At 45.7% G+C, this 25309-nt stretch overlaps 1 protein-coding gene across 1 annotated transcript in view; it reads left to right on the forward strand.

Annotated features, from left to right (window-relative positions):
* LOC124556427 (latrophilin Cirl) overlaps positions 1–25309 on the forward strand; it is a 799014-nt gene that overhangs the window by 715687 nt on the left and 58018 nt on the right. The window contains exons 6-7 of the mRNA XM_047130383.1: positions 19697–19803; positions 19966–20008. Coding sequence (XP_046986339.1) covers positions 19697–19803; positions 19966–20008 — 150 coding nt within the window. The remainder of the gene's footprint in view (positions 1–19696; positions 19804–19965; positions 20009–25309) is intronic.

A 25309-nucleotide genomic window follows, 5' to 3' on the forward strand; every position in this document is an offset into this window, starting at 1 on the left:
AGGGCGCGGCCGACCACCGTGTCATCCGGCGTCGTTGGACGCGGTATGGAGGGGCATGAGGTCAGCATCCCGCTTTTCTGGTCGTTGTTGGGTTTCTTGACCTCGGTCGCGGTCGAATAGCTCCTCAGTTGGCGTCATATGGCTCACTCCGTACGAGTTCAAAATGGTTCAAATGGCTCTGAGCGCTATGGTACTAAACTTCTGAGGTCATCAGTTCCCTAGAACTTAGAACTACTTAAACCTAACTAACCTAAGGACACCAGACACATCCATGCCCGAGGCAGGATTCGCACCTGCGACCGTAGCGGTCGCGCGGTTCCAGACTGTAGCGCCTAGAGCCGCTCGACCACCCCGGCCGGCTCCGTACGAGTCCTCCCATCATGGAAAAATTCCCGGCAGCAACGGTTATCAAACCCTAGTGCGTCGCATGGCAGCCAGGCGCGCTGACCACTCAGCTACGGAGGCGGACAAGCATACTAAGTATTTTTGCAACGTTTGGTTGGTTGGACGATTTATTTATTGACGCTGCCGTATCGAAAATCGATATAATGGGGCAGTGGCTGTGTAAAAATAGAACTGATTAATTACATGTCGCTGTTTATATTTCCGATAAGTAAACTTCGTTATTCATTGACTTGAAGAACATTTAACTGGCATAACCAAGTACGCTATTTTGTACGGCGAGTGAGCTTTACAGACGAGTGACGACAAAGTGCAAGTAAGCAGGCCTTTCGTGGGGTAATGTAAGACCAGCGAATAGAATCATTGTATCTCTGTGCGTAGCTACGCATTGAACATTGTTAGCGTGTAGTCCGCCTCGGTAGCCGCGTGGTCAATGCGGGAACTGCCAAACGCAGGGGCCCGGGTTCCATTCCCGGCTGGCCGCTCGGCGAGTGGGTATATCCATTCCACTATATTGAGATGGCTGAATGGGCACGTCCCGAAAGCCAATTATTACAAAAAAAACGTGGATTTTAGTGTCAGTGCATTGCAGTGTTAATTGTGAGTGACATGACGTCAGTCGAATGAGCTCAGCGCTCCGTATTCGCCAGCACTGCGCTGTTCTGGGCAGGTGTGTGAGAGAGACTGCTGTGGGGCCAAAGCTGTGCACGCACGAAGATTTGTTTGCAATACAGTGAGAGGCGAATATTGCAGAACACTTTTATAAGCACGATTCTATCACCAGTGTTTACTTTCAGTTTTTTATTTTTCTGCTAAGGTAATGCCTTTACTACTTAATTCAATAAGTACTTTAGGCATTGCTAATGTCAGCGAGTAGAACTGCAAAAAATCTTCATATACAGGCATTTAACAGTAAATTGTGATGTTCATAAATTTACAGACATTTATGTTTTGGAATATGTAATGTATTTGGAACTATGGTTCGTGAAGCAGTCAAACAAATGAAGTTACGCAAATTATAATCTGTCATATCCAAAAGTTGGCGAGACGTTGTCAGTTTCATAACAGAAAAAAACCGTTCACACACATACATTGGACCCAGCATTGAAATACACTCCTGGAAATGGAATAAAGAACACATTGACACCGGTGTGTCAGACCCACCATACTTGCTCCGGACACTGCGAGAGGGCTGTACAAGCAATGATCACACGCACGGCACAGCGGAGACACCAGGAACCGCGGTGTTGGCCGTCGAATGGCGCTAGCTGCGCAGCATTTGTGCACCGCCGCCGTCAGTGTCAGCCAGTTTGCCGTGGCATACGGAGCTCCATCGCAGTCTTTAACACTGGTAGTATGCCGCGACAGCGTGGACGTGAACCGTATGTGCAGTTGACGGACTTTGAGCGAGGGCGTATAGTGGGCATGCGGGAGGCCGGGTGGACGTACCGCCGAATTGCTCAACACGTGGGGCGTGAGGTCTCCACAGTACATCGATGTTGTCGCCAGTGGTCGGCGGAAGGTGCACGTGCCCGTCGACCTGGGACCGGACCGCAGCGACGCACGGATGCACGCCAAGACCGTAGGATCCTACGCAGTGCCGTAGGGGACCGCACCGCCACTTCCCAGCAAATTAGGGACACTGTTGCTCTTGGGGTATCGGCGAGGACCAATCGCAACCGTCTCCATGAAGCTGGGCTACGGTCCCGCACACCGTTAGGCCGTCTTCCGCTCACGCCCCAACATCGTGCAGCCCGCCTCCAGTGGTGTCGCGACAGGCGTGAATGGAGGGACGAATGGAGACGTGTCGTCTTCAGCGATGAGAGTCGCTTCTGCCTTGGTGCCAATGATGGTCGTATGCGTGTTTGGCGCCGTGCAGGTGAGCGCCACAATCAGGACTGCATACGACCGAGGCACACAGGGCCAACACCCGGCATCATGGTGTGGGGAGCGATCTCCTACACTGGCCATACACCACTGGTGATCGTCGAGGGGACACTGAATAGTGCACGGTACATCCAAACCGTCATCGAACCCATCGTTCTACCATTCCTAGACCGGCAAGGGAACTTGCTGTTCCAACAGGACAGTGCACGTCCGCATGTATCCCGTGCCACCCAACGTGCTCTAGAAGGTGTAAGTCAACTACCCTGGTGCTCTAGAAGGTGTAAGTCAACTACCCTGGCCAGCAAGATCTCCGGATCTGTCCCCCCATTGAGCATGTTTGGGACTGGATGAAGAGTCGTCTCACGCGGTCTGCACGTCCAGCACGAACGCTGGTCCAACTGAGGCGCCAGGTGGAAATGGCATGGCAAGCCGTTCCACAGGACTACATCCAGCATCTCTACGATCGTCTCCATGGGAGAATAGCAGCCTGCATTTCTGCGAAAGGTGGATATACACTGTACTAGTGCCGACATTGTGCATGCTCTGTTGCCTGTGTCTATGTGCCTGTGGTTCTGTCAGTGTGATCATGTGATGTATCTGACCCCAGGAATGTGTCAATAAAGTTTCCCCTTCCTGGGACAATGAATTCACGGTGTTCTTATTTCAATTTCCAGGAGTGTAACTTAAGCGCCTAGTCTGTGCAGTCGAGGATATTGCTCTTGGGATATCATTTAATAACAGGCTTGTAAATTCCTGGATTGGACGCACAGTTGGAGGTAAGGACGAGGAACATTAACAGCCAAAAGCGAGAACGATCTGACAATCAAATCGAAAAAAAGTTAAGGCTTTCGTTGTCACTTGTTGACAAATTGCCTGTTGGCTTCTGTCTCGGTTTGTTTGATGACATTTCTGACGTTCCGTTAGCACGAGGGGCTGGCATTGTGAAAGCTTCACCAACCAAAACTGATAGTGGAATGGAGTCGAGCTCGAGCCCCTACATTAAGAACTTGGTGACGCCGAATTTTGCTGTATGATTGGCCTCTCTCTGCTGCGGCCCATTTCTCCACCTGTCTCAGCCTGCAGTGCCGCGTGCGTTTGTGATCTTGATCGGTCGTCCAGTCACTCAGACATAGACTTTTCCACATGTTCGTGCTGTGCGGTGTATTCCCGACTTCGCCATCGGGTCCCTTTTCTCCTTTACCGATCTGAGACACTCTTTGATCTCCTTTGTCGGTTTATAAACAGTCTTTACGCCGTGTTTGCGCAATATGCGACCGATTCTGCGCGCCGTTTTGGCAATGTATGGCAGACGTTTTTTCCTCTATGTATCACTTCGCTTAATGTTTGATTGTGTGACGTTCCTTATGTAACTGGTGGAGTACACAGGCCAGGTCTGCTACAGTGTAAGAATTGTGTTCCCAATGACCATCTCCACTGCCGACTAACTGCTGTTGTATGGTTTCCAGTGTGGACGTTTCCACAGCTGCCCACCGAAATTGCATGGAGCTGTTTTTGTCGAAAACATTGTCACGTTCCTTCTTGGACTTAATAATGAGAAGTGGAATTGTTGCTACTGCTTTGTGGAGCGGCCGGCAGTTTACGTGCTGTTGCACTAATCCCGTACTCCTCACGCTAACCTAAAAATATTTCTGTTTACCGTTTCATCTGCCAGTGCAAGATATGAACGGATACATTTTTAAGAAATTCATGTTAGGGTAGAAATTTTTTTTACACGATTAATAATGTGCTAAATCACTGTGATGCTCTCATATCTTTTTAGGTATTCATTTAGGCACAAAAGTCTTTTACATGTTGTATTGTTGGTATTTATTATTCCAGATATACTTCTTCTTTTCTTTGTTTTTGGGACAATCGCCTTAACGTGACGATTTCGATATTTTCTCTCTTTGTGGCCACAGATCCAAAGTGTCACTTTAATTTCACGTGCGACTATTGTCAACGCATTGTATAACTAGTGTGTGTAATGCACCACGCAAAAGGCGTTTTGTTTGGAAAGGGATATTTATAGAGCTGCTACGGAAACAGTCACTCCGACAACCTTGTAGTATTTCAGGTATCTTTGTGTGAGATGACTCAGTCTTCCTGTGTGTGTAACCATCAATTAGAAAAAGGCATTGTCATACATTATTTTTTTCTTAATCTTGATGTCATCGTCTGTAATGAAACGAGAATTTCTGAAAATTATCCATTCCAGTGCACAATATTGTATTTTCCTATAGTCGTTCTGCTGTTACACACGATAGTAAAGATGTGGATTAGAGCACGAGCTTTTAAGTGTAATCCTCCATCTTTGGTGAAGACGACCAGACTTGCTTCACACGCAGTTACAGCAGTGCTCCTTCTCGGGTGAGATATTCGTGCCAGCACTGTGATGTTTCGTAACTGAGTGTGTCACTGTTCTGTTTCTTCTCATTTCGGCAGAATTTTATTTCTCAAAATTTAGAAATTTTAATACGTTCGTAAAACATGATATAAGAATTTTTAATTTCTTGTCGGTTTGCCCTTTGTTTCTGCACCACATGTGACGCTGTGGCGAAGACGTTTCGTCAGCCTCCGATGGTCGAGGTAACATTTTTTCGCTTTTCTGTGTGTTCTAGTCTGTTATGCGCTCTCAGCTGCATTACGTGAAGGTAAGTATATTGCCTGACTTAATTTGAGTCTGCTATAGTTACTGAGGAAAGGTTTGAGTTCCAACATCAGTACATTCCTGCTAGTTCTTGTTTATAGGGGATGGTCAGAAACAGTCTGAAAAGCTTGGGAGGGTATTACAGGGTAGGTTGTGCTGAGAAATAATTGTTAAGGAAAAAAAGTCGATACATTGCGCCGTTTTCGAGTTAATTAGCACTGAAGTTAGCCAAAGACGGTGTCGTCAAACGTGTGCTTCGTTTGGTATTCTAAAACCTAACAAAAAGACGTTACAAAAACTGGACACGGGCCGGTAGTAAGGATCGAACCCATGCCAAAGGCTGAGCAGTCTCGTGCGCTATCATCAACGCTATGAGAAGAGAAGACGTTGATTGTATCTGGCGAGCCGCTTAAATTAGTGTGCTCTGTGTGTGTGTGTGGTGTGTGTGTGTGTGTGTGTGTGTGTGTGTGTGTGTGTGTTGTCTCCACATTTACCCTGTGCCAGCGTATTCAGCGTTCCCTGATGTGGGGCGAAGTTCTTAAACTTTGTTGAGATGTCTTCTGGTTGACACTTGGATCCGGTTGGCATGGTGAGTTGTCTGTGAAGATCTAGGATTCTTACCCACACGGGTGCATGGATAACGATTCGAAAGCACCTGTTCTGGATAGTCTGAAGAGGTTTCAAGTTTGAGGGGCTGACAGCGCTCCACGCTAAGCATCGATTGTAGTATTGCGGGTAGGATCGTTGCAGAGTACAGTCGTAGCTTGGTTCTTGTGTGTAGTTGCGTGCTGGCGAGCAGCGGATAGAATTGGTGCAAGAGTTGTAGCGGTTTCACAAGCTTCTCCCTGACACGTGGTTTGAAGAGCAGCTTGCTGTCTAGAATGACTCCGAGGTTTTTAACACGATCCGTCTAGTTTAAGGGCCGGTCTTGGAGAACCAGTCTGTCTTGGAAATTCGGGCGTCCCTTGGAGGTCAATTACGTATGTGGCAAATGATAATGGCTACAGGACCGACCCCTGTGGAATGTCTCTGTGAGGTGTTTCATGTTTCAGAGTTAGCCAACAGTCTTGACCGTTATCTTTCTGTAGTGGAGAAAGCTGAGTATCGTCTTGATTTAATAGTCTGGAAGGACGTTAAGGTCTTTGAAGCTTGGTAATTAACTCGTTTCACCAGAGTCGGTCATACACCTTCTCTGTGCCCAGAAATATGGCAGCAGTGTAGTCGGAAATATTGTTTTTTGCCATATTCCGATATCTGGAGTAGTTGAAATTCCGAAGAGAGTCTCGGCTGGAAAACGAATCGGTCTGGCCTTATCACGTTCTGGTCGAAGATGAGCAGTCGAATTATGTAGAGAAGTCGTTCAAGAATTTTTGACATTGCTTATAATAGACCAATTAGGTAGTAGTTAGATGGTTGGCTGAAGTCTCTTCCTGATTTCGTATGGTACTACATGAGCGATCTTTAAAGCACACAGCAAATAACCCAATGACGTGCAGTGAATCTGTCTAAGTAGAACCAGGGACGTTAGTGGTCTATGCCTGAGGTGTTCATTGGCGACTCGGTCTGGTCCTGAGGCGGGGTGTAGTTTTCCGAACTTTCGCTGGAGTCGTTAAAAGCGTATATTGTTGAGCAGCTTCGCCGATCTCTCGTGCTCCACGTCTAATGTCATCGGTCGCCTCATACCCCTCTAATGTGTCCATCTCGTTTTGTGCTTGGTAGCTGGAAGCGAGAGTTTGGCCTTATTTAGTCATAAATTGGCTCTGCGGGCCCCTGGAGTGCATGTTCAGGAGGCCGTGGATTCCGTAGAGTTCGGACAAGGATCCATTCGTTGCGAGATTGGAAAAAGAATGAAACTGTTTTGCCCTCTCACTGTTCCGATCGGTGTTCCACGGCTCGACGGTGGAGTTCGTGTGACAGTCGCTTCATCTGCTGTCGACATCCGGATTTCGATAGCATTTCCATCGGCGGCTGGCTCTATTGTTGAGGGTTTTTAGGTCTGGTATGAATAGAGAAAATTCTTCATGGTGTGGTGCAAGGCGGATAGTAAAGACTGACGCCTATTTGTGAGCTCTCTCGATTTTCTCCTTCAACCTGTTAATCACATCGTCGATTACCTCTGTACTAGAGACGTCATCGTTGGGATAATTGTTGTTTTGCAACCACCTCTCGAATTGAGCCCAATTTGTAACCGTTTTTGATGACTGTCGTATGTGATTCATAGCCACCGTGATCACTCCCAGAACTGCATGGATATCAGAGGTCAATTCATTAACTATTTGTAGGTGTTAGTCCAGCCTCAGGTTTTTGAACATCGCAATATCCAATGCATCTGGCCTATGATTTTTGTTTGAGGGGATATGCGTTGGGTGCCCAGGCCCAAAAATTATAGCTTCAAGGCGTTCCCCCAGATTGTGAATCCTGTCATCCGTTTATAGTTTCTTTAGGAGTGCCAAACGTAATGTTTCGTACCGAGATCTCTAAAATCGGTCAAACAGTGCGAGGAGGTCATCTTCTACGAACTGTCTTTGTGGGCTGACTTATGCTAAAATGAGTGTAGTGTTGCTATATGCTATGGATATAGCAAGGGCCGTAGCTTGGAGTGTCTTCGTTGGTGGGAGAGCAGCGGAAGTATGTGTAGTAGAGTTCTTTATGTAAATGGCCGTTCCCCCCCCCCCTCGCCACATCCCTCAACTTAGAAGGTGTGGGTTGGGCGAAGGTGCGTTTCTGTGAGAAACAGAATGTCCAGTGGTGTCGAAGAATGAATTCTTCCAGTTCCGGCTTCTTTGTGAGGACTCTATGAGCAGTAAATATGCATAAGTGTGAGGTCTTGCATCCTGCCTGGTCTAAGGGCTATGACTTGGTGCAAAGAATTACGGCAAATTTGTGCGCACCACTACGTGATTGGCTAACTCCAATGCTAATTAACTTGGAAACGACACAACGTATCGAAATTTTTTCTCAACAACTGTTTGTCAGCACAACATAGCCCCCAACACCCTTGAAAACATTTCAAACTATTTCCGACGACCCTGTATAACGAGGGAAAAAAAAACTGTAGATTGGCCCTCTTCTCCCCTTTCTTCTCAGGAATTACATTTTTCGGCCATCACACATTATGTATATTTGGTTGTCATTTTAGAATCCCAGTGAATATCAGATACTGGACTAGCGGGAAGTTGTTTTATTTGGCATAACGTGCACAAAAGGACGACAGTGGCGTTCCCGGTAAGACCGTTTCGAATTCCAATGCCTTTATCTGACTGTACTGTAGAGTAGGGACCAAGCGAAGTGGCGCAGTGTGATTGGGCACCTTCACTTTGGTTTACTGTGTAGCCAAGCCTGGCTGCACATAATCAGGATTCGCACTCGGGAGAACCAGGGTTCGTAACTGAGTCTCGCTATCCAGATTTAGGTTTTCCTCAAACTGCTTTAGACAAATGCCGCTACGGAAAAATCGATTTCCTTCCCGTTTCATGTCCTGTCCGAGCTTCTACTATCTCTCTGATGACGTCGCTGTCCACAGGACATCATGGTGTAATCGTTTTTCCTTCCTGCGCCATGGGTGTAACAGTACGAACGTTCTGTGTTAATTTCGATTTATACACAGTGATTACAAGTTATTACGATCTGTGACCCGAAAGTAAGACAAAGCTACGCTCGTTCGTTCCATCGGCAAACTGTCTCGAGCTGATCTTGTGTGAGGAATGCTATCGATTTTAGTCATAACGTCCTTTCTCAATTCTGCTGACGTCAGTAGAAGTGGAGGGGTGTAAGCCTTGCCGTTCACGAAACATCAAACACAGAAATGATGCATGGACAAGACCGGTGAGTAGAAAGGCAATGTGCAAGAAAATCTGTGACCGATCCACATGAAAATTTAGGAAATCCCAGACGTTTCTGACTACAATGTGGTGAGGTGAAATTTTCTTGGCATTTTCATTAACCAATGTTCTAACATGTTCAGTTAGTTAGCTCCTGCTGAAGAAAAAGGGGGCAAACACAGAGAGCTTAGAAGCAGCACAAAATACATTTACGTCCGATCTGTTAAAGTCAAATGGCATTGTTGACTAATTTGAAACGTTTTCTTTCTTGGTGCTCTGTGGGACGGGCGGAGTGTGAGACATACGTCTTAACTTTAGTTGTTCTGTGTATAGGTGACGGTGATGCGCATGCCTATAGTCATTGTGTTGTTCTTGGCTACGAGAGGGAGGGAGAGAGGGAGACTGGCGAGCTTGCGGACAGACAAATCACCTTCGAGTGTCACGTTCCCTTATTCCTCCCCTAAATCTGCATATGTACTCTGCGAATCTCTTTCAAATACCTGCCACACACTAATACTAATTACCGTGTCACTTATCTTATAAGCATCACGTCTTTCGAATGATGGCAACAGTAATTTTCCTTTGCCAAGGAACATTGGGAGACGGAATTCAGCTATGCGGATTTTATCCTTCTCTTCTGTTTCCTGGCCTTTAACCCGTGTCTTTAAGGGGTCGACCGGCTCATTAATTTTCGGATTTTGGCGAAGTTCGTGGCCGTGGGTGGACTGATGCTCTTCCTGTCGCCACCGCAAATGTTTGCGTCTAGTGTTATCCCGTTTGAAAAAGTTTGAACGTTTACTAATTGTTTGTGAATCGTGTAACTGAGGCGTTACATGGGTACCAGCCCGGTATTCACCTAGGCAGATATGGGAAACCGAATAAAAACTACATCCGGGGCCAGCACGGCTTCCCAAATCCCGGAAGCGGTGTGCTAACGCTTTCGGCAGTCCAAAATTTCGGATTTAGTTTTGCAATATTCTATTACTGCCCCGTCTCGCCCACAAGTGTCTCGATAGTGATCTTTGTGTCACTGACAGTCAGAGATTTTAGCTGGGCCTTTAGGTGTGATCAGATGGCTCAATGCTCGCGAAGCCGGGAATTCGCGCTCTCGTACAAATTACTCTTCTGCTGCCCACTAGTATACTTCTGCGCACTTGGACGGTTCTGTTCTTCTCCTACGAGCACTCTATTTTCCTTTCGCATATTGAAGCGCGGAACACGGTGTTGTCAAGCGAAGAATGTGTCGTTCTGTTCCTAGGACGAACAATCAAATGCCAATCTCCAAGCCTTGAACTTGTCTCTTTGAGCTGATGTTATTTCTGTTCATTATCGGTGACAATGTCGTCCATTACTGTGTTGTGTGGGAGGAGCAGGCTACTAGCTGAGTGTCAACGGCCCGAGGCTGCGCAGGAAGTGACTAATTGCTCGCATCCACCCAAGCTACAAGCACTCCCGTAAATCACACGGAAATAAAACCGCATTCGCTCAAACTAGCCACCAGCACTTGCTGTACCAAATGCCCTTGAAAAAAAGGTATAAGTTTCCATTCTTCGACTTTGTTCCGCTTAGGACTGTGACAATTATTACTGTAAACTCGCAGTAACTAAAAGAATAATTAACTTACCAAAAAGCGGACCGAACTGCTAATGACGCACTGTGAAAGACTGACTGATTACTAATTATATCGCACATCGGGAACTAAAGTGGTTTGTTTTTGTGGCCTTCGGATGCGATCTACTCAGTTAGTCTCCCATATATGGCATGCTACAAATGATAGTGAATAACACTTATTTTACTGAATCGAAGTCAAATCAGTCACACACACACACACACACACACACACACACACACACACACACACGCACACGCTCATGTTAATTCAAAATGGTTCAAATGGCTCTAAGCACTATGGGACTTAACACCTGAGGTCATCAGTCCCCTAGAACTTAGAACTGCTTAAACCTAACTAACCTAAGGACATCACACACATCCATGCCCGAGGCAGGATTCGAACCTGCGACCGTAGCAGTCGCGCAGTTCCGGACTGCGCGCCTAGAACCGATAGACCACCGCGGCCGGCGATTGTCTAGTTATGGCGCTCTAGTTTCTCCATCCGTGTACGATATGTTGTCCAATCCTGGAGCGATATTCGTGTCAGTTATATGTGGAAATCCTTTTCGCAGAATGGTTCATAGACAATATGATGTAGGTTAATCTCCAGTTAAACGTCTTCCATATCGCGTTCCACTGAATCCTCGGTGATGAAACGTAAAATTGCGGTCAGAATGTGTGGCGGGTGCGTGAAGAATATCTCATACCTAGGACGGATACGATTTATCTTGTTCCAGACTGAGGTGGTTGTAGCGGCGCGGCATTGCTGAGACTATTATAAAGCATTTCCCTGCTGGCCCTTTTCTTTCGTTTGAATGCACGCTTCATTGTCGCTTGCACGCGATTGAATCGTGTACAGTGTTCGATTATTGGGTGTCGCCAGTGCAGGCTTGAATGCTTCCCGTTTTCCTACAGCAGCAATGTTACACTCTCTATCCCACGAAACTGGTGAACGTGCGCTGCTCAGATGGAATATGGTATTGCATGCGATAGCGGTATCTGCTGCAAGTTCCATCATTTGAAGTAAATTCGCATAGTCTTTGCAAGCATTGTGAATTGGGCGCACTTGTTCGTTTCCTCCGCAGTCTTCGTTTTATATGATTCCCGGTCCCCGAGGAGAGGCCGTGGGACACTCTTGATGGTCCGTCGGATGGGCGCGTGAAGGTCGAGACCCGCATGGTACATTTTGAGATTAGTAGGCTATGTGTCGGTACCAAGTTTCTCACAGTCCGTCATTTCTTTTGTCATTTAAACGTTATTTGTTTAGTCGTCACTGAAAACATAAAAATGACAGTAAAACTCGACACGGTATTATCACAGGCACCAAAACTGGGCAGTTACTGTTGTGCACGAAGAAAGAAAGCCTTTCCAATTAGCCAGCTAACCAGTCCTTCGGAGATCTCCCATTCGACAGTGCCGTGCGACTTGTGTTGACTTCACCACGAGTCACTCGTCTGTGTCGTTTGCTGAACTGTCATCTCGAAACACTGCGTCGTTGTTCGGAAAACACATTTTTATCTGCGGAGCGTTATATTCGGCAATAGAGGTTTACCCAAGTTCTCAGTTTATTACGCTCCTGTCGAACTGATTTTGTCCACTGTGATTCAGTTGTTCCCCTACCAGCCAGTGCCAGATCAGTGCGCCACATTCCATCATGTCGAGCGAGGGAGAGATAGAGAAAAGGACACTCGTTTGTCTCCTCACATAATCGAAGCAAAGACCCTCACACTGCGCCGCACGCTACGTCCGCTCAAGTATTGATGTGCATCATGTGTTTAGTATTTATACTAAAAACATGATCGTGTGCATGCAATGGATATCACACGGGCACTTTCTGTTGTCTTGAAGTTATGAGTTGTGTGAAGCCAACTGCGCGTTACTTTCCCCCCCATTTACGGCCAGAGTAATGTGTTGTCGTTACAATGCTAAATGGAGACAAATGGTAACATGCAGCGAAGATTGTGAGTACAGGCCTGTCTAGTGTATTTTCTATACCTTCTACCGGGCAGCGACTACATACCTTACTAGTTACTTACAGGACAACTACCGTAGCAACACAATCAGAGAATATGCTTAAGCGCCTTCAGCTCTGTTTGCGCTTTTCATAGTGTCGCTTACCATAGTTGCAGACCACAAACGCGTCAAATAACCTAACTGTTGTGATTCATTTTGAGTACGTGCTTTGTTTTTCTGTGCTAAGTGTTTATTTTATCCCGCAGACCGTCGAAAGGTAGCAGTTAAAGTGAGAAGAAAAGTTATGATCCTACAAAAAAGTTATGATCCTGCAAAGCGAAGTCGAGAATGCACGTTAACAGGGAACATACGGTTGACTGCCATGTTTTTCATGCTCAACTGCTACTATTGTCAGTCACTCGGTTATTATGACCCAGGTGTGATAGAGGATTTTGCATCTGCCTGCAGAAACTAGAAACTATGCAGACATGATACCTCGTATGTTGCTCACATCGTACTATCAATCTTAATTCTGACTGACACAGGGTACTGGAACGGTCGATAGCCTGTCGTCATTTCTTGTAAAACCCACGAGTAAGGGTCGCTAAGGAGTGGATAATAATGGATTGCAATCGACTACCGGGCAATAACGGATACAGATAGAGTACACACTAACAGTAAGTTAACTGGTATATGTTGCAGTGAAGCAGACGTCTGTGGAACATCCTCTCCCGGCGGGGGGGGGGGGGGGGCGATGGGACGGTGGTTTTGTGATGCTGTTACCTTGGTACTATTTAGAATATGTTTCTTTTATTCCATTCTTTGTTCAGAATTTTTTTTTGTCCTCGGATTATCGATTTCGATCAGTGGTGACCACCTCCACATGTGTGTAAAATATGTCCCAGATGGTTTACACGTATCTGAAGATGGTCACCACTGTAATATGAGGACAAAAAACTTTAATCATAGATTTGAATAAACGAAACATATTCTACACTTCCCATACCACTGTTTTTATTAGTGGCTGTGTCACATCTTGTCTTGTTACTATTTCGTCAAGTATATTTTACGCCGTCGAAGTACTCTTCGGAGGCTCATTGCCAAGCCACAGGAATACAGGGTTATTACAAATGATTGAAGTGATTTCGCAGCTCTACAATAACTTTATTATTTGAGATATTTTCACAATGCTTTGTACACACATACAAAAACTCAAAAAGTTTTTTTAGGCATTCACAAACGTTCGATATGTGCCCCTTTAGTGACTCGGCAGACATCAAGCCGATAATCAAGTTCCTCCCACACTCGGCGCAGCATGTCCCCATCAATGAGTTGGAAAGCATCGTTGATGCGAGCTCGCAGTTCTGGCACGTTTCTTGGTAGAGGAGGTTTAAACACTGAATCTTTCACATAACCCCACAGAAAGAAATCGCATGGGGTTAAGTCGGGAGAGCGTGGAGGCCATGACATGAATTGCTGATCATGATCTCCACCACGACCGATCCATCGGTTTTCCAATCTCCTGTTTAAGAAATGCCGAACATCATGATGGAAGTGCGGTGGAGCACCATCCTGTTGAAAGATGAAGTCGGCGCTGTCGGTCTCCAGTTGTGTCATGAGCCAATTTTCCAGCATGTCCAGATACACGTGTCCTGTAACGTTTTTTTCGTAGAAGAAAAAGGGGCCGTAAACTTTAAACCGTGAGATTGCACAAAACACGTTAACTTTTGGTGAATTGCGAATTTGCTGCACGAATGCGTGAGGATTCTCTACCGCCCAGATTCGCACATTGTGTCTGTTCACTTCACCATTAAGAAAAAATGTTGCTTCATCACTGAAAACAAGTTCCGCACTGAACGCATCCTCTCCCATGAGCTGTTGCAACCGCGCCGAAAATTCAAAGCGTTTGACTTTGTCATCGGGTGTCAGGGCTTGTAGCAATTGTAAACGGTAAGGCTTCTGCTTTAGTTTTTTCCGTAAGATATTCCAAACAGTTGGCTGTGGTACGTTTAGCTCCCTGCTTGCTTTATTCGTCGACTTCCGCGGGCTACGCGTGAAACTTGCCCGCACGCGTTCAACCGTTTCTTCGCTCACTGCAGGCCGACCCGTTGATTTCCCCTTACAGAGGCATCCAGAAGCTTTAAACTGCGCATACCATCGCCGAATGGAGTTAGCAGTTGGTGGATCTTTGTTGAACTTCGTCCTGAAGTGTCGTTGCACTGTTATGACTGACTGATGTGAGTGCATTTCAAGCACGACATACGCTTTCTCGGCTCCTGTCGCCATTTTGTCTCACTGCGCTCTCGAGCGCTCTGGCGGCAGAAACCTGAAGTGCGGCTTCAGCCGAACAAAACTTTGAGTTTTTCTACGTATCTGTAGTGTGTCGTGAGCATATGTCAATGGAGCTACAGTGAATTTATGAAATCGCTTCAATCATTTGTAATAGCCCTGTATATTTACAGTTCCAGTAAAGCAAGAAGTCGGTGTCATAGTTTGGCACCTGTGAACGTTAAAAAAGACTCGCATACGCCAGAAAATTCCATCGTCCCCCTCAGATGACAACGCTTGCCGTGTCGGAGGGTAGATTCGAACCGATCGTCGCATTCGTGTGAGGCAAACTGCGCACGAACTCAACATTTTTTGTGGCAGTATAGTGGATATCGTGCACAACACACGGGGCTGCCAGAAAACGTGTTCTCGGTGGTTACCGCGGCTGCTCTCACTAGGAAACAATCCGATTTTTGTAATTTTTTGTACTTTGGGTACGTGAAGTTCAGAACTCCAAATATACCTCTCCCAAAGCAGTTCCATGCAACTCTTAAAAATTCTCGATAAAATAGACTTTGGTTTTCCAACCATGTTCAGTATGCTAAAATAAGGTACGTATTTTTCTACGAGCATTGTGGGACTGTGGGAGTGCGCTTGTTCGCTGTTTGAGGGGCTGGGTTTCGGTCTAGATGCAATCAGATTATTAAACAAAGGTGCATGTTCTACAAGCATTTCCGTGAAACCTAGAATATATAAAGCGCACGAGACTGGTATTTTTTTCTTTTTTTTTTTGTTCAGTTCAAATACGTACGTCATTTAAATATGAAATTCATCAAATATATGCTAATTAACGCATCTGTAATTTTTACGAAAAATGCATATCTTCTTATTTCCAATTATATATTGCCCACAAAAATCTAGTTCTCATTGTAATCGAAAATTCTTAGTTAGCGAACTTTGATAAAAGATTATTAATCAAAATCGTATAATTAAAAAAATTACACATTAATTTGTTCTGTGTTTTTGTATTTCACGCTTCACGTAAATGCTCACAGAACATGCACCTTTGTTTAAAACTTGATTCCGCCGGTATTTGAACCTAGGCCCCCCACACATCTGGCGAGCACTCTGCCACACGGCCACGCTACTTCTCGAAAACGACACCATCTTAGTTTAGCGTGCGAACATTGGTCGGAAAAATTCGATGTCGGTTTATTGAGTATTTTTGAGAGTTGCATCGAACTGCTTTGTGAGAGGTAGATTTGAATTATGAACTTCACGTACCATAAATACGAAAGATTATAAAAATGCGATCGCCTCGTGGTTCCCTTGCCAGGCGCGACCACAAGCAAGCGAATGCGGTATGGCGCGGAGGATGTTCCGTTCCTGCACGGAACGAAACGTGGGTGCACCTGAGACCAAGAAAGCGTAAATACCACTGAGACACCCTTGATCTCACCCCAGTAAAAAATTTAAAGCAACGGTATCCACGAAAATTTTAAGTGTGGTCGTTTAGACTTGTACTTGCGTGGCCGGATTGTTATACTCACACTCATTATGTATAAAGGTACTTTATATATTACAAATAAAAGGAACATCCTGGATCTGGAACAGACCAGTTTTCATTAATTCTGACCGTTAGGAAGCACCCCACGGGTGGTCACTTTAGAAGCGTTTCCGAAGTTCAAGAGGCTCTGAGACTTAATTTATGAGAGTTACGACGGACTGATGTACGATCGAACAAATACTTTGGCAATCATGGTTACTGTGTGAATAAGTAATATGTACCAGTGCCTAAGTAGAATTCCGTAATTCTCAGATTTCATGAATAAATATTTTGTAAATAGTCTTCACGGGTTTGCCGCCCGATCACGTTGTGCAAAATCCGATCGCCTCGCGGTCCCGTTGTCAGACGCAAATGCGACCATCACATTCGAAACTCTGAAGATTTCACAGGTCGCCTGAAAACCATTAGATTGCAATCATCGGATCTGTTAGTAAGTTTCGATGTTGTGTCTTTATTTACAAAGGTGTCCTTGCAGGAATCTTTGGAGCTCATAAGCAACAAGTTTGAGGAGGACATAGTAGCATTATTCAAACACGTGCTTACTTCAACATACTTCTTATTTCAAGACCAATATTTTGAACAAGTGGACGGTGTCGCCATGGGAAGCCTCTGTCTCCTGTGGTGGCCAACTATTTTATGGAGGACTTTGAAGGAAAAGCACTACAGTCAGCCACTCTCAGACCCTCTTGTTCTCTGCGGTATGCGGATGACAACATTTCTGGTGTGGCCACATGGACTATATACTCTACCTAAGTTTCTTCAGCATCTGAATTCGCTCCATCCGAATATAAACTTCACTTACCTTTTCTTGATGTCTCGGTACGAAGGAAAGCAGATGGAACCTTGGGACACAGCGTCTGCCGCAAGCCAACGCATACAACAGATCTATATCTACAGGCCACAAGCTGCCATCATTCTGCACAATGCAGTAGTGCATTACGCACGTTAGTTCATAGAGCACACGTGGTATCTGTTGCGTTCGGTTAAGGATGACCTCGGACTGAGGAAATGTGGCGTGACAAGATTCCTTGTCATTGTGGGGCAGCGTATATAGGCCAGACATGCCGCACAGTAGAAGAACGCTCCGATATACGCCTTCGTCAACAGCAAAAGTCGGCAATTGCGGAACACTGCCTGAATACATGACGTCGTATGATTTATGAAAAGACGGAATTTTTATCCACGGCATCATCTTTCTGGGACTGCGTCATTAAGGAAGCAATACATATCCGCACAGCCGATAATCTCATCAACAAGGGTACGGGATTTCAACTGAGCACAGCCTGGAACCCTGCATTGGCTGCTATTAAATCGCGACGCGAATATCAAGATTCTTCGCTAACAGGCCCGTCATAACACTGGCCTAGTACGGCCGTTGGCGAGTAACGTCTGGCCGCACTGTTCACAAACGCAGCTACAGCGCACGTGCGGGAGAGCCGCTCTGCGATTTTCGACAGGGGGAGTTTGAATAGGGCAAATCACTGCGCATGCGCGATTTCTGCGGCTGCGCATTCTTATTCTTCGCGCGCGTGTTCTAAAAACGGGGCGTCGGCGTGCGGATACCGTCAGTCGTACCTAGCCACGAGCAAGGTTGAACCACCTGAAGATGGCGGACAGTTGCTCCGAGGAAATATTGTGGAATTTGCACAACGTGATCCGGCGGCAAACCCGTGAAGACTATTTACAACACATCCGCAGGGAAAGCTTGAAGAGTCACAATAAATATTTTCTCGCAGCTGTCTTGTTACCACCTTGCTACATCTCGATGCTTAACGGCAATCTCACTGAACGTGTGCGAAGTGCATGTTTCTGTCGTCCATTGGAATGACATTACGTATTCTAAAGCGTACAGATCCTCTAGTAGGCGAAGCATTTCGCGGGGTGGCGTAGCTTCAACATTCCCAATGTACCAAAGTCACAAATCCATTATATGAAAGCTGGAAGCTACCTAGCTGTCGGGAAAATTCTTAAGGGTGTCTCTCGGGACCGCTTTCGTCCGTATTTTGTATTACTGATGAACGGTGGCTGTTTCAGCTATTTTAGTAAATGGGGAATTATCAGTGCAAACATCCCACCAATAAGTATCGTTTCTGCAGCGCAGTGAAAGATCCTCCACATGTCACAACGGTAAAGCTTTTGTCTTTGTCTTGGGTGTCTAGTCTTCAAAGGTATCTGTAAAATTATTATTAACTTCTCAGATATTTCGATTGCAATGCTATGTACAGAAGTTAGCTTCTGTGTGTGACGTAACGTATCAAATAAGAAATTATTTGCCACGACTTCAATCTTCCTCCGCAGTTTCTACGTCTTGAAACTAGGCACTAATGGTCGGAAATGAGTATTGATAGCGGTACGAAGTTTCGAATGAGGACTACGAGTGTTCGTAAATTGCTTATATTTCGTAACAAGCAACTGCCTGCCTCATCGACACGACCTTTAAAAGTAATAATTTAGTTGCCACGGTGGAGTTTGTTATTGTTTACAGCTCGTGACTGGTTTTCAAACATGATGGAGCATTATTCATTGCAGGAACTTTGCAGACGCACTCGAAGTCCGGAAGGCCGAACGGATGTACAGAGCAAAATTTAATAATAAGAAATTTATCTCCGTCTATGAAAACTTACGATGACATCTGTCCTTTAAGCCACAGAGAGAGGATTAAGACTCTCGGCAAAAAACAGTTGTCACGGTTCATAATGCTGACAGCGGTTGTCCCTGCCTCTACCAGCTGTTACGGTAACTTTCTGGAGCAGGTGTGTGCCAAGAAAGATCATAATTTGGAAGAGAGAGATTGCGTCTGCAGTTGGCTTCTTACTACTCTGTCTGTTGAAGTTCACGATGTATGTCTAAGAATGAGTATAGAAAATTGCCAAGATTATGTCAAAAATGTGCTTTCCAGCCTGTTAACGTTCAATTTTCTCCAGGAAAAAAGATGAGTTTTAATTCTTGCGATAGTAGTTGAAGGATAAAACTAAGATTCCTTCGAGGCTGTAAACTTTTTGTCAAAATTAAAAACTTAGTGATGTTCATTACAGGACTGTTTCGGCTTGTCAGCTGATACATATACATGTGCTACGACAGCCTTTATGCACTGACCACTCCTCTCGATTTGATATACGTATAATTCGACGGACACGTTAGCATCTGTAGATTAGAGTCCGCCTCGGTAATGCGGGGTTAGCGCGGCGGATTACTAAGCGAAGTAGCCTGGGTTCGAGTCCCGACCCGGTCGGAGATTTTCTCCGCTCGGGGAGTGCGTCAAGCGTTGTCCTTACGTTCGTATCGTCGTTAACTGACAAGAATTCGTACAATTTCGTATCGTCTTTCCATTATTGAGATGACTGAACGGACACGAAACGCAAGCCAATAAATTGGGGGAAAATATGTACAAGAGAGGAAATATGCGTCGATGTCGCACAGAAAAAGTTTACAGCTCGAGTGTTTTATCCTCAGTGGAATTCTTCTTAGTGTGGCGCCTGGCGCGAAGAAAGACTGTCGGCCAGGGAACGGCAGGTTTGACGTGCGTGTATTCCTCCACAGCGACGACGACGACGGACCGGCCGAGCCCGCCCTGGCTGACGACGTCGCAGCCGTCGCCCTGGAGCACGGTGCGCGTGGAGGCGCCGCTGCCGCCGCCCCCGCCCCCGCAGCCGCCGGCCGCCCCCGCCCCCGCGGACACGGCGCTCGTCCCCGGCACTCTGCCGGCCCTGCCGCCGTCCCCCGTCACGCAGTCGCCGCCCCCGCCTCCGCCGCCCCCGATGGTGCCCGTGCCGGTGCCGCAGACGCCGCCGCCTCCGCCGCCCCCGCAGCCACAGGACACGGCGACGGTGGTTCCTCCCAGCACGTCTACAGGTAGGCCGCGGACTAGCTCTTTTCGTACCCCTCCCCCCCCCCCCCCCCTGCTTCTTTCTTGAGTTTTTATCTTTTGTTTTCGCGTGCGATTTGGGCAATTACTTCTCTAACTACGTCTCTATTGTTCAACTCCGTACTGACAAGCAACCAACACCCGTTGCAGTGTAGTAGTGGTGGAAAACCCAACAGAACTCTTCAAACTTCATCTTGACGCGAATTTCCTTAGGAAAGTTCACAGCTTGCGCCCTTATTTACTCGAACAATAAATATACATCGAGGTGACAAAAGTCGTGGGATACCTTCTAATATCGTGTAAGACCTTCGTTTGCCCGCCGTAGTTCAGCAACTCGACGTGACACGGACTCGACAAGTTGTTGTAAGTCTCCTGCAGGAATATAGCCGTCCATAGTTGCCAAAGTGTTGCTGGTAGGAGGCTGTGCACGAACTGACATCGCGATTATGTCGCATACGTGTTCGATGGGATTCGTGTCCGGTGATCTGGGTGGCTAAATCATTCGCTCGAATTGTCCAGATTGTTCTTCAAATTAATCGGGAATAACTGTGGCTCAGTGGCATGGCGCATTGTCATCCATAAAAATTCCGTTGTTGCTTGGGAACATCAAGTGTTGGGGTGTGCGCCACACTCGAGCCCTACCGTCAGCTCTTAGCAACTGAAATCTGGACTCATCTACATCTACATCCATACTCCGCAAGCCACCTGACGGTGTGCGGCGGAGGGTACCTTGAGTACCTCTATCGGTTCTCCCTTCTATTCCAGTCTCGTATTGTTTGTGGAAAGGAGGATTGTCGGTATGCCTCTGTGTGGGCTCTAATCTCTCTGATTTTATCCTCATGGTCTCTTCGCGAGATATACGTAGGATGGAGCAATATGCTGCTGGACTCATCGGTGAAGGTATGTTCTCGAAACTTTAACAAAAGCCCGTACCGAGCTACTGAGCGTCTCTCCTGCTGAGTCTTCCACTGGAATTTATCTATCATATCCGTAACGCTTTCGCGATTACTAAATGATCCTGTAACGAAGCGCGCTGCTCTCCGTTGTATCTTCTCTATCTCTTCTATCAACCCTGTCTGGTACGGATCCCACACTGCTGAGCAGTATTCAAGCAGTGGGCGAACAAGCGTACTGTAACCTACTTCCTTTGTTTTCGGATTGCATTTCCTTAGGATTCTTCCAATGGATTTCAGTCTGGCATCTGCTTTACCGACGATCAACTTTATATGATCATTCCATTTTAAATCACTCCTAATGCGTACTCCCAGATAATTTATGGAATTAACTGCTTCCAGTTGCTGACCTGCTATATTGTGGCTAAATGATAAAGGATCTATCTTTCTATGTATTCGCAGCACATTACACTTGTCTACATTGAGATTCAATTGCCATTCCCTGCACCATGCGTCAATTCGCTGCAGATCCTCCTGCATTTCAGTACAATGTTCCATTGTTACAACTTCTCGATATACCACAGCATCATCTACAAAAAGCCTCAGTGAACTTGCGATGTCATCCACAAGGTCATTTATGTATATTGTGAATAGCAACGGTCCTACGACACTCCCCTGCGGCACACCTGAAATCACTCTTACTTCGGAAGACTTATCTCCATTGAGAATGACATGCTGCGTTCTGTTATCTAGGAACTCTTCAATCCAATCACCCAATTGGTCTGATAGTCCATATGCTCTTACTTTGTTCATTAAACGACTGTGGGGAACTTGCGGAAGTCAAGAAGCACGGCATCTACCTGTGAACCCGTGTCTATGGCCCTCTGAGTCTGGTGGACGAATAGCGCGAGCTGGGTTTCACACGACCGTCTTTTTCGAAACCCATGCTGATTCCTACAGAGTAGATTTCTAATCTCCAGAAAAGTCATTATACTCGAACATAATACTCATGTGACCAGGGCGCGGTTTTCCAGTCGTCTAGGGCCCAACGGATACGGTCGCGAGCCCGGGAGAGGCGCTGCAAAGCTACTCGCGTCGGTCGTCTGCTGCCATAGTCCATTAGCCTCAACTTTCGCCGCAATGTCCTAAAGTATAATTTCATCGTAAGACGCGCATTGATTTCTGCGGCTATTTCACGCAGTGTTACTTGTCTTTTAGCACTGACAACTCTACGCAAAAGCCGCTGCTCTCGGTTGTTAAGTGAAGGCTGTCGGCCACTGGGTTGTCTGTGGTTAGAGGTAATGCCTGAAATTTAGTATTCTCGGCACGCACTTGACACTATGGATCTCGGAATATTGAATTCTCTAACAATGTCTCATAGAACATTAAAAAAAGAAGTACATGTAAATAGGATTCGGCAAACCTGAAAAACGAAAATACACTGAAGCACTATCAACTAGAAACAGACAAGAAAACAAATACACAGGGCTGCAATGAAATCCAAAGCAGCTGGGAAAAAATAAAAACTGGTATTTTAGAAGCAGCAGAAGAAGTAATAGGAAAAGAAAGGACAGAGAAAAGGAAGGAATGGATCACTAATGACCTACTAAATATGATGGAAGAAAGAAGGAAATTAAAAAAAATTCTGAGAAGAAGGAAGACCAAGAGGAATACAAGAGTCTGAAAAACAGAATCAACAGAGAGGCAAAACAAGCAAGAGAAAAATACCTTGATGATCTCTGTATTTCAGTTGAGGACAACATGAGCAAGGGAAATATCGACAAGGCCTATAAATGTGTGAGACATTGCTTTGGAGACAGAAGAAACAAGTGTAGGGCTGTGATGGATGAAAATGGCAATATGTTGGATGACGATGATGGAGTTGCAAGAAGATGGAAACAATGTATAATGTACAGCGGACCAGACCTGCCTGAAAACATCATGGAAGAAGAAACAGAAGTAGATGCACACAACATAGGTGAACCTATATTAAAGGAAGAGTTTGAACTAGCTCTGAAAAAATTGAAAAACAACAAATCGCCTGGTATAGACAATATCCCAGCCGAACTTCTGAAATCTGGAGGAGCAAAACTGAATCAGGAGTTGTATAATCTTGTTTTCAACATGTACGAGCAGGGTAAAATTCCTTCAGACTTTGAGAAAAACATTATGATCCCCATTCCAAAGAAGGCAAATGCTACAAGAAGTGAAAATTATAGGACGCTCAGCCTAGTTACGCACGCCTCTAAAATATTAACCTCAATTATCCTAAAACGCATAGAACAAAAAGTCGAAGCTACACTCTCCGAAGACCAGTTTGGATTCCGGAAAGATAGAGGAACCAGAGAAGCAATATTTGCTCTAAAACTAATAATAGAGAAACGACTAGATAAGAACCTGAAAACATACATAGCTTTCGTAGATGTAGAGAAAGCCTTTGATAATGTTAAATGGAATAAGATGTTTGAGGTACTCAAAAAAGTAGGAATAGACCATAAAGATATAAAAATGATATGGAACCTGTACAAAAACGAGACAGCAGTTATCCGTGGACGGACAAAACAAGAAGAGGTGCAGATACAGAAAGGTGTCCGACAAGGTTGCGCACTATCCCCTGTTATCTTTAACGTATACATTGAAGAGGCGCTGAAAAAAGTAAGAGAAAATTCACAGACAGGTGTAGTAATTCATGGCCAACGAATAGATATGATAAGATATGCCGATGATATAGCTGTCCTGGCTGAAAGTGAAGAAGATCTTGTAGTCCTCCTGAATAGAAATGGTTCAAATGGCTCTGAGCACTATGCGACTTAACATCTATGGTCATCAGTCCCCTACAACTTAGAACTACTTAAACCTAACTAACCTAAGAACAGCACACAACACCCAGCCATCACGAGGCAGAGAAAATCCCTGACCCCGCCGGAATCGAACCCGGGAACCCGTGCGCGGGAAGCGAGAACGCTACCGCACTCCTGAATAGAATGGGTAAAGTTATGGATGAAGAATATAATATGAGAATTAATAAAGCAAAAACAAAAGTAATGGCAGCGACAAAGAAGATCAAGTGAAAGTCCAAGTTCATGTAGGCAATGAACTGCTTGAACAAGTTGATAAATTTACTTATCTGGGCAGTAATATTACCAGGGATGGAAGGAACAAGGCAGAAGTGAGAAGTAGAATAGCTCAAGCAAAGGCTGCTTTTAACAAGAAGAAAAACATTTTAACATCTAAGAGCATCAGCCTTGACATCAGGAAAAGATTTTTGAAATCATATGTGTGGGGTGTGGCATGCTGTGGGTGTGAAACATGGACTCTCGGGACAGAGGAAGAGCAGAAGCTAAATTCTTTTGAAATGTGGTGCTATAGATGCATGCTCAAAATAAAATGTATCGACAAGGTCACAAACGAAGTGGTTCTGGAAAGAGCAGGGGAGAAGAGAAGCTTCTGGAGTTACATTGTTGAAAGAAGAGTGCAATTTACAGGCCATCTATTAAGACATAAAGGACTCCTGAACACAATCATAGAGGGATATGTCGAGGGAAAAAGACCAAGAGGAAGACCACGACTGAGGTACATGGATCAAATCGTGAAAGATGTGGGATGTAACACCTATAAAGAAATGAAGAGAAAAGCTGAAAGACGCACAGAATGGAGACAAGCTGCCATTGTAGCTGTTGCAAACCAATCCTTGGATTGACCACTACAGAAGAAGAAGTCTCATACGTCTAGCTCCAAATACCATTCCGCGTTCAAAGCATGTTAATTCCCGTCTTGTGACCATAATAAAACATGAGAAACGTTTTCACGTAAATCACGTGAGTACAAATGACTGCTCGACCACTGCAGTGCCTTTTGTACGCGTTGCTACCTCCACTGCGCATCCTTTGACTTTTGTCACATCAGTGTATGGTTCAAATGGCTCTGAGCACTATGGGACTCAACTGCTGAGGTCATTAGTCCCCTAGGACTTAGAACTAGTTAAACCTAATTAACCTAAGGACATCACAAACATCCATGCCCGAGGCAGGATTCGAACCTGCGACCGTGGCGGTCTTGCGGTTCCAGACTGCAGCGCCTTTAACCGCACGGCCACTTCGGCCGGCTACACATCAGTGTAGTCTGAGGATTCCGTCTCGAGGTAAACATAAGCTCTCGTTTTTCTATTTTTAACCTGTTCCCCGTCGTTAGTAGCACTCCGTCTTCAGGCCACAAGTGGCCCATCGGGACCATCCGACCGCCGAGTCATCCTCAGGTGAGGATGCGGATAGGAGGGGCGTGTGGTCAGCACACCGCTCTCCCGGTCGTTACGATGGTTTTCTTTGACCGGAGCCGCTACTATTAGGTCGAGTAGCTCCTCAGTTGGCATCACGAGGCTGAGTGCACCCCGAGAAA

Source organism: Schistocerca americana, chromosome X, assembly GCF_021461395.2.
Source record: "Schistocerca americana isolate TAMUIC-IGC-003095 chromosome X, iqSchAmer2.1, whole genome shotgun sequence".
NCBI classification, from domain to species: Eukaryota; Metazoa; Arthropoda; class Insecta; order Orthoptera; family Acrididae; genus Schistocerca; species Schistocerca americana.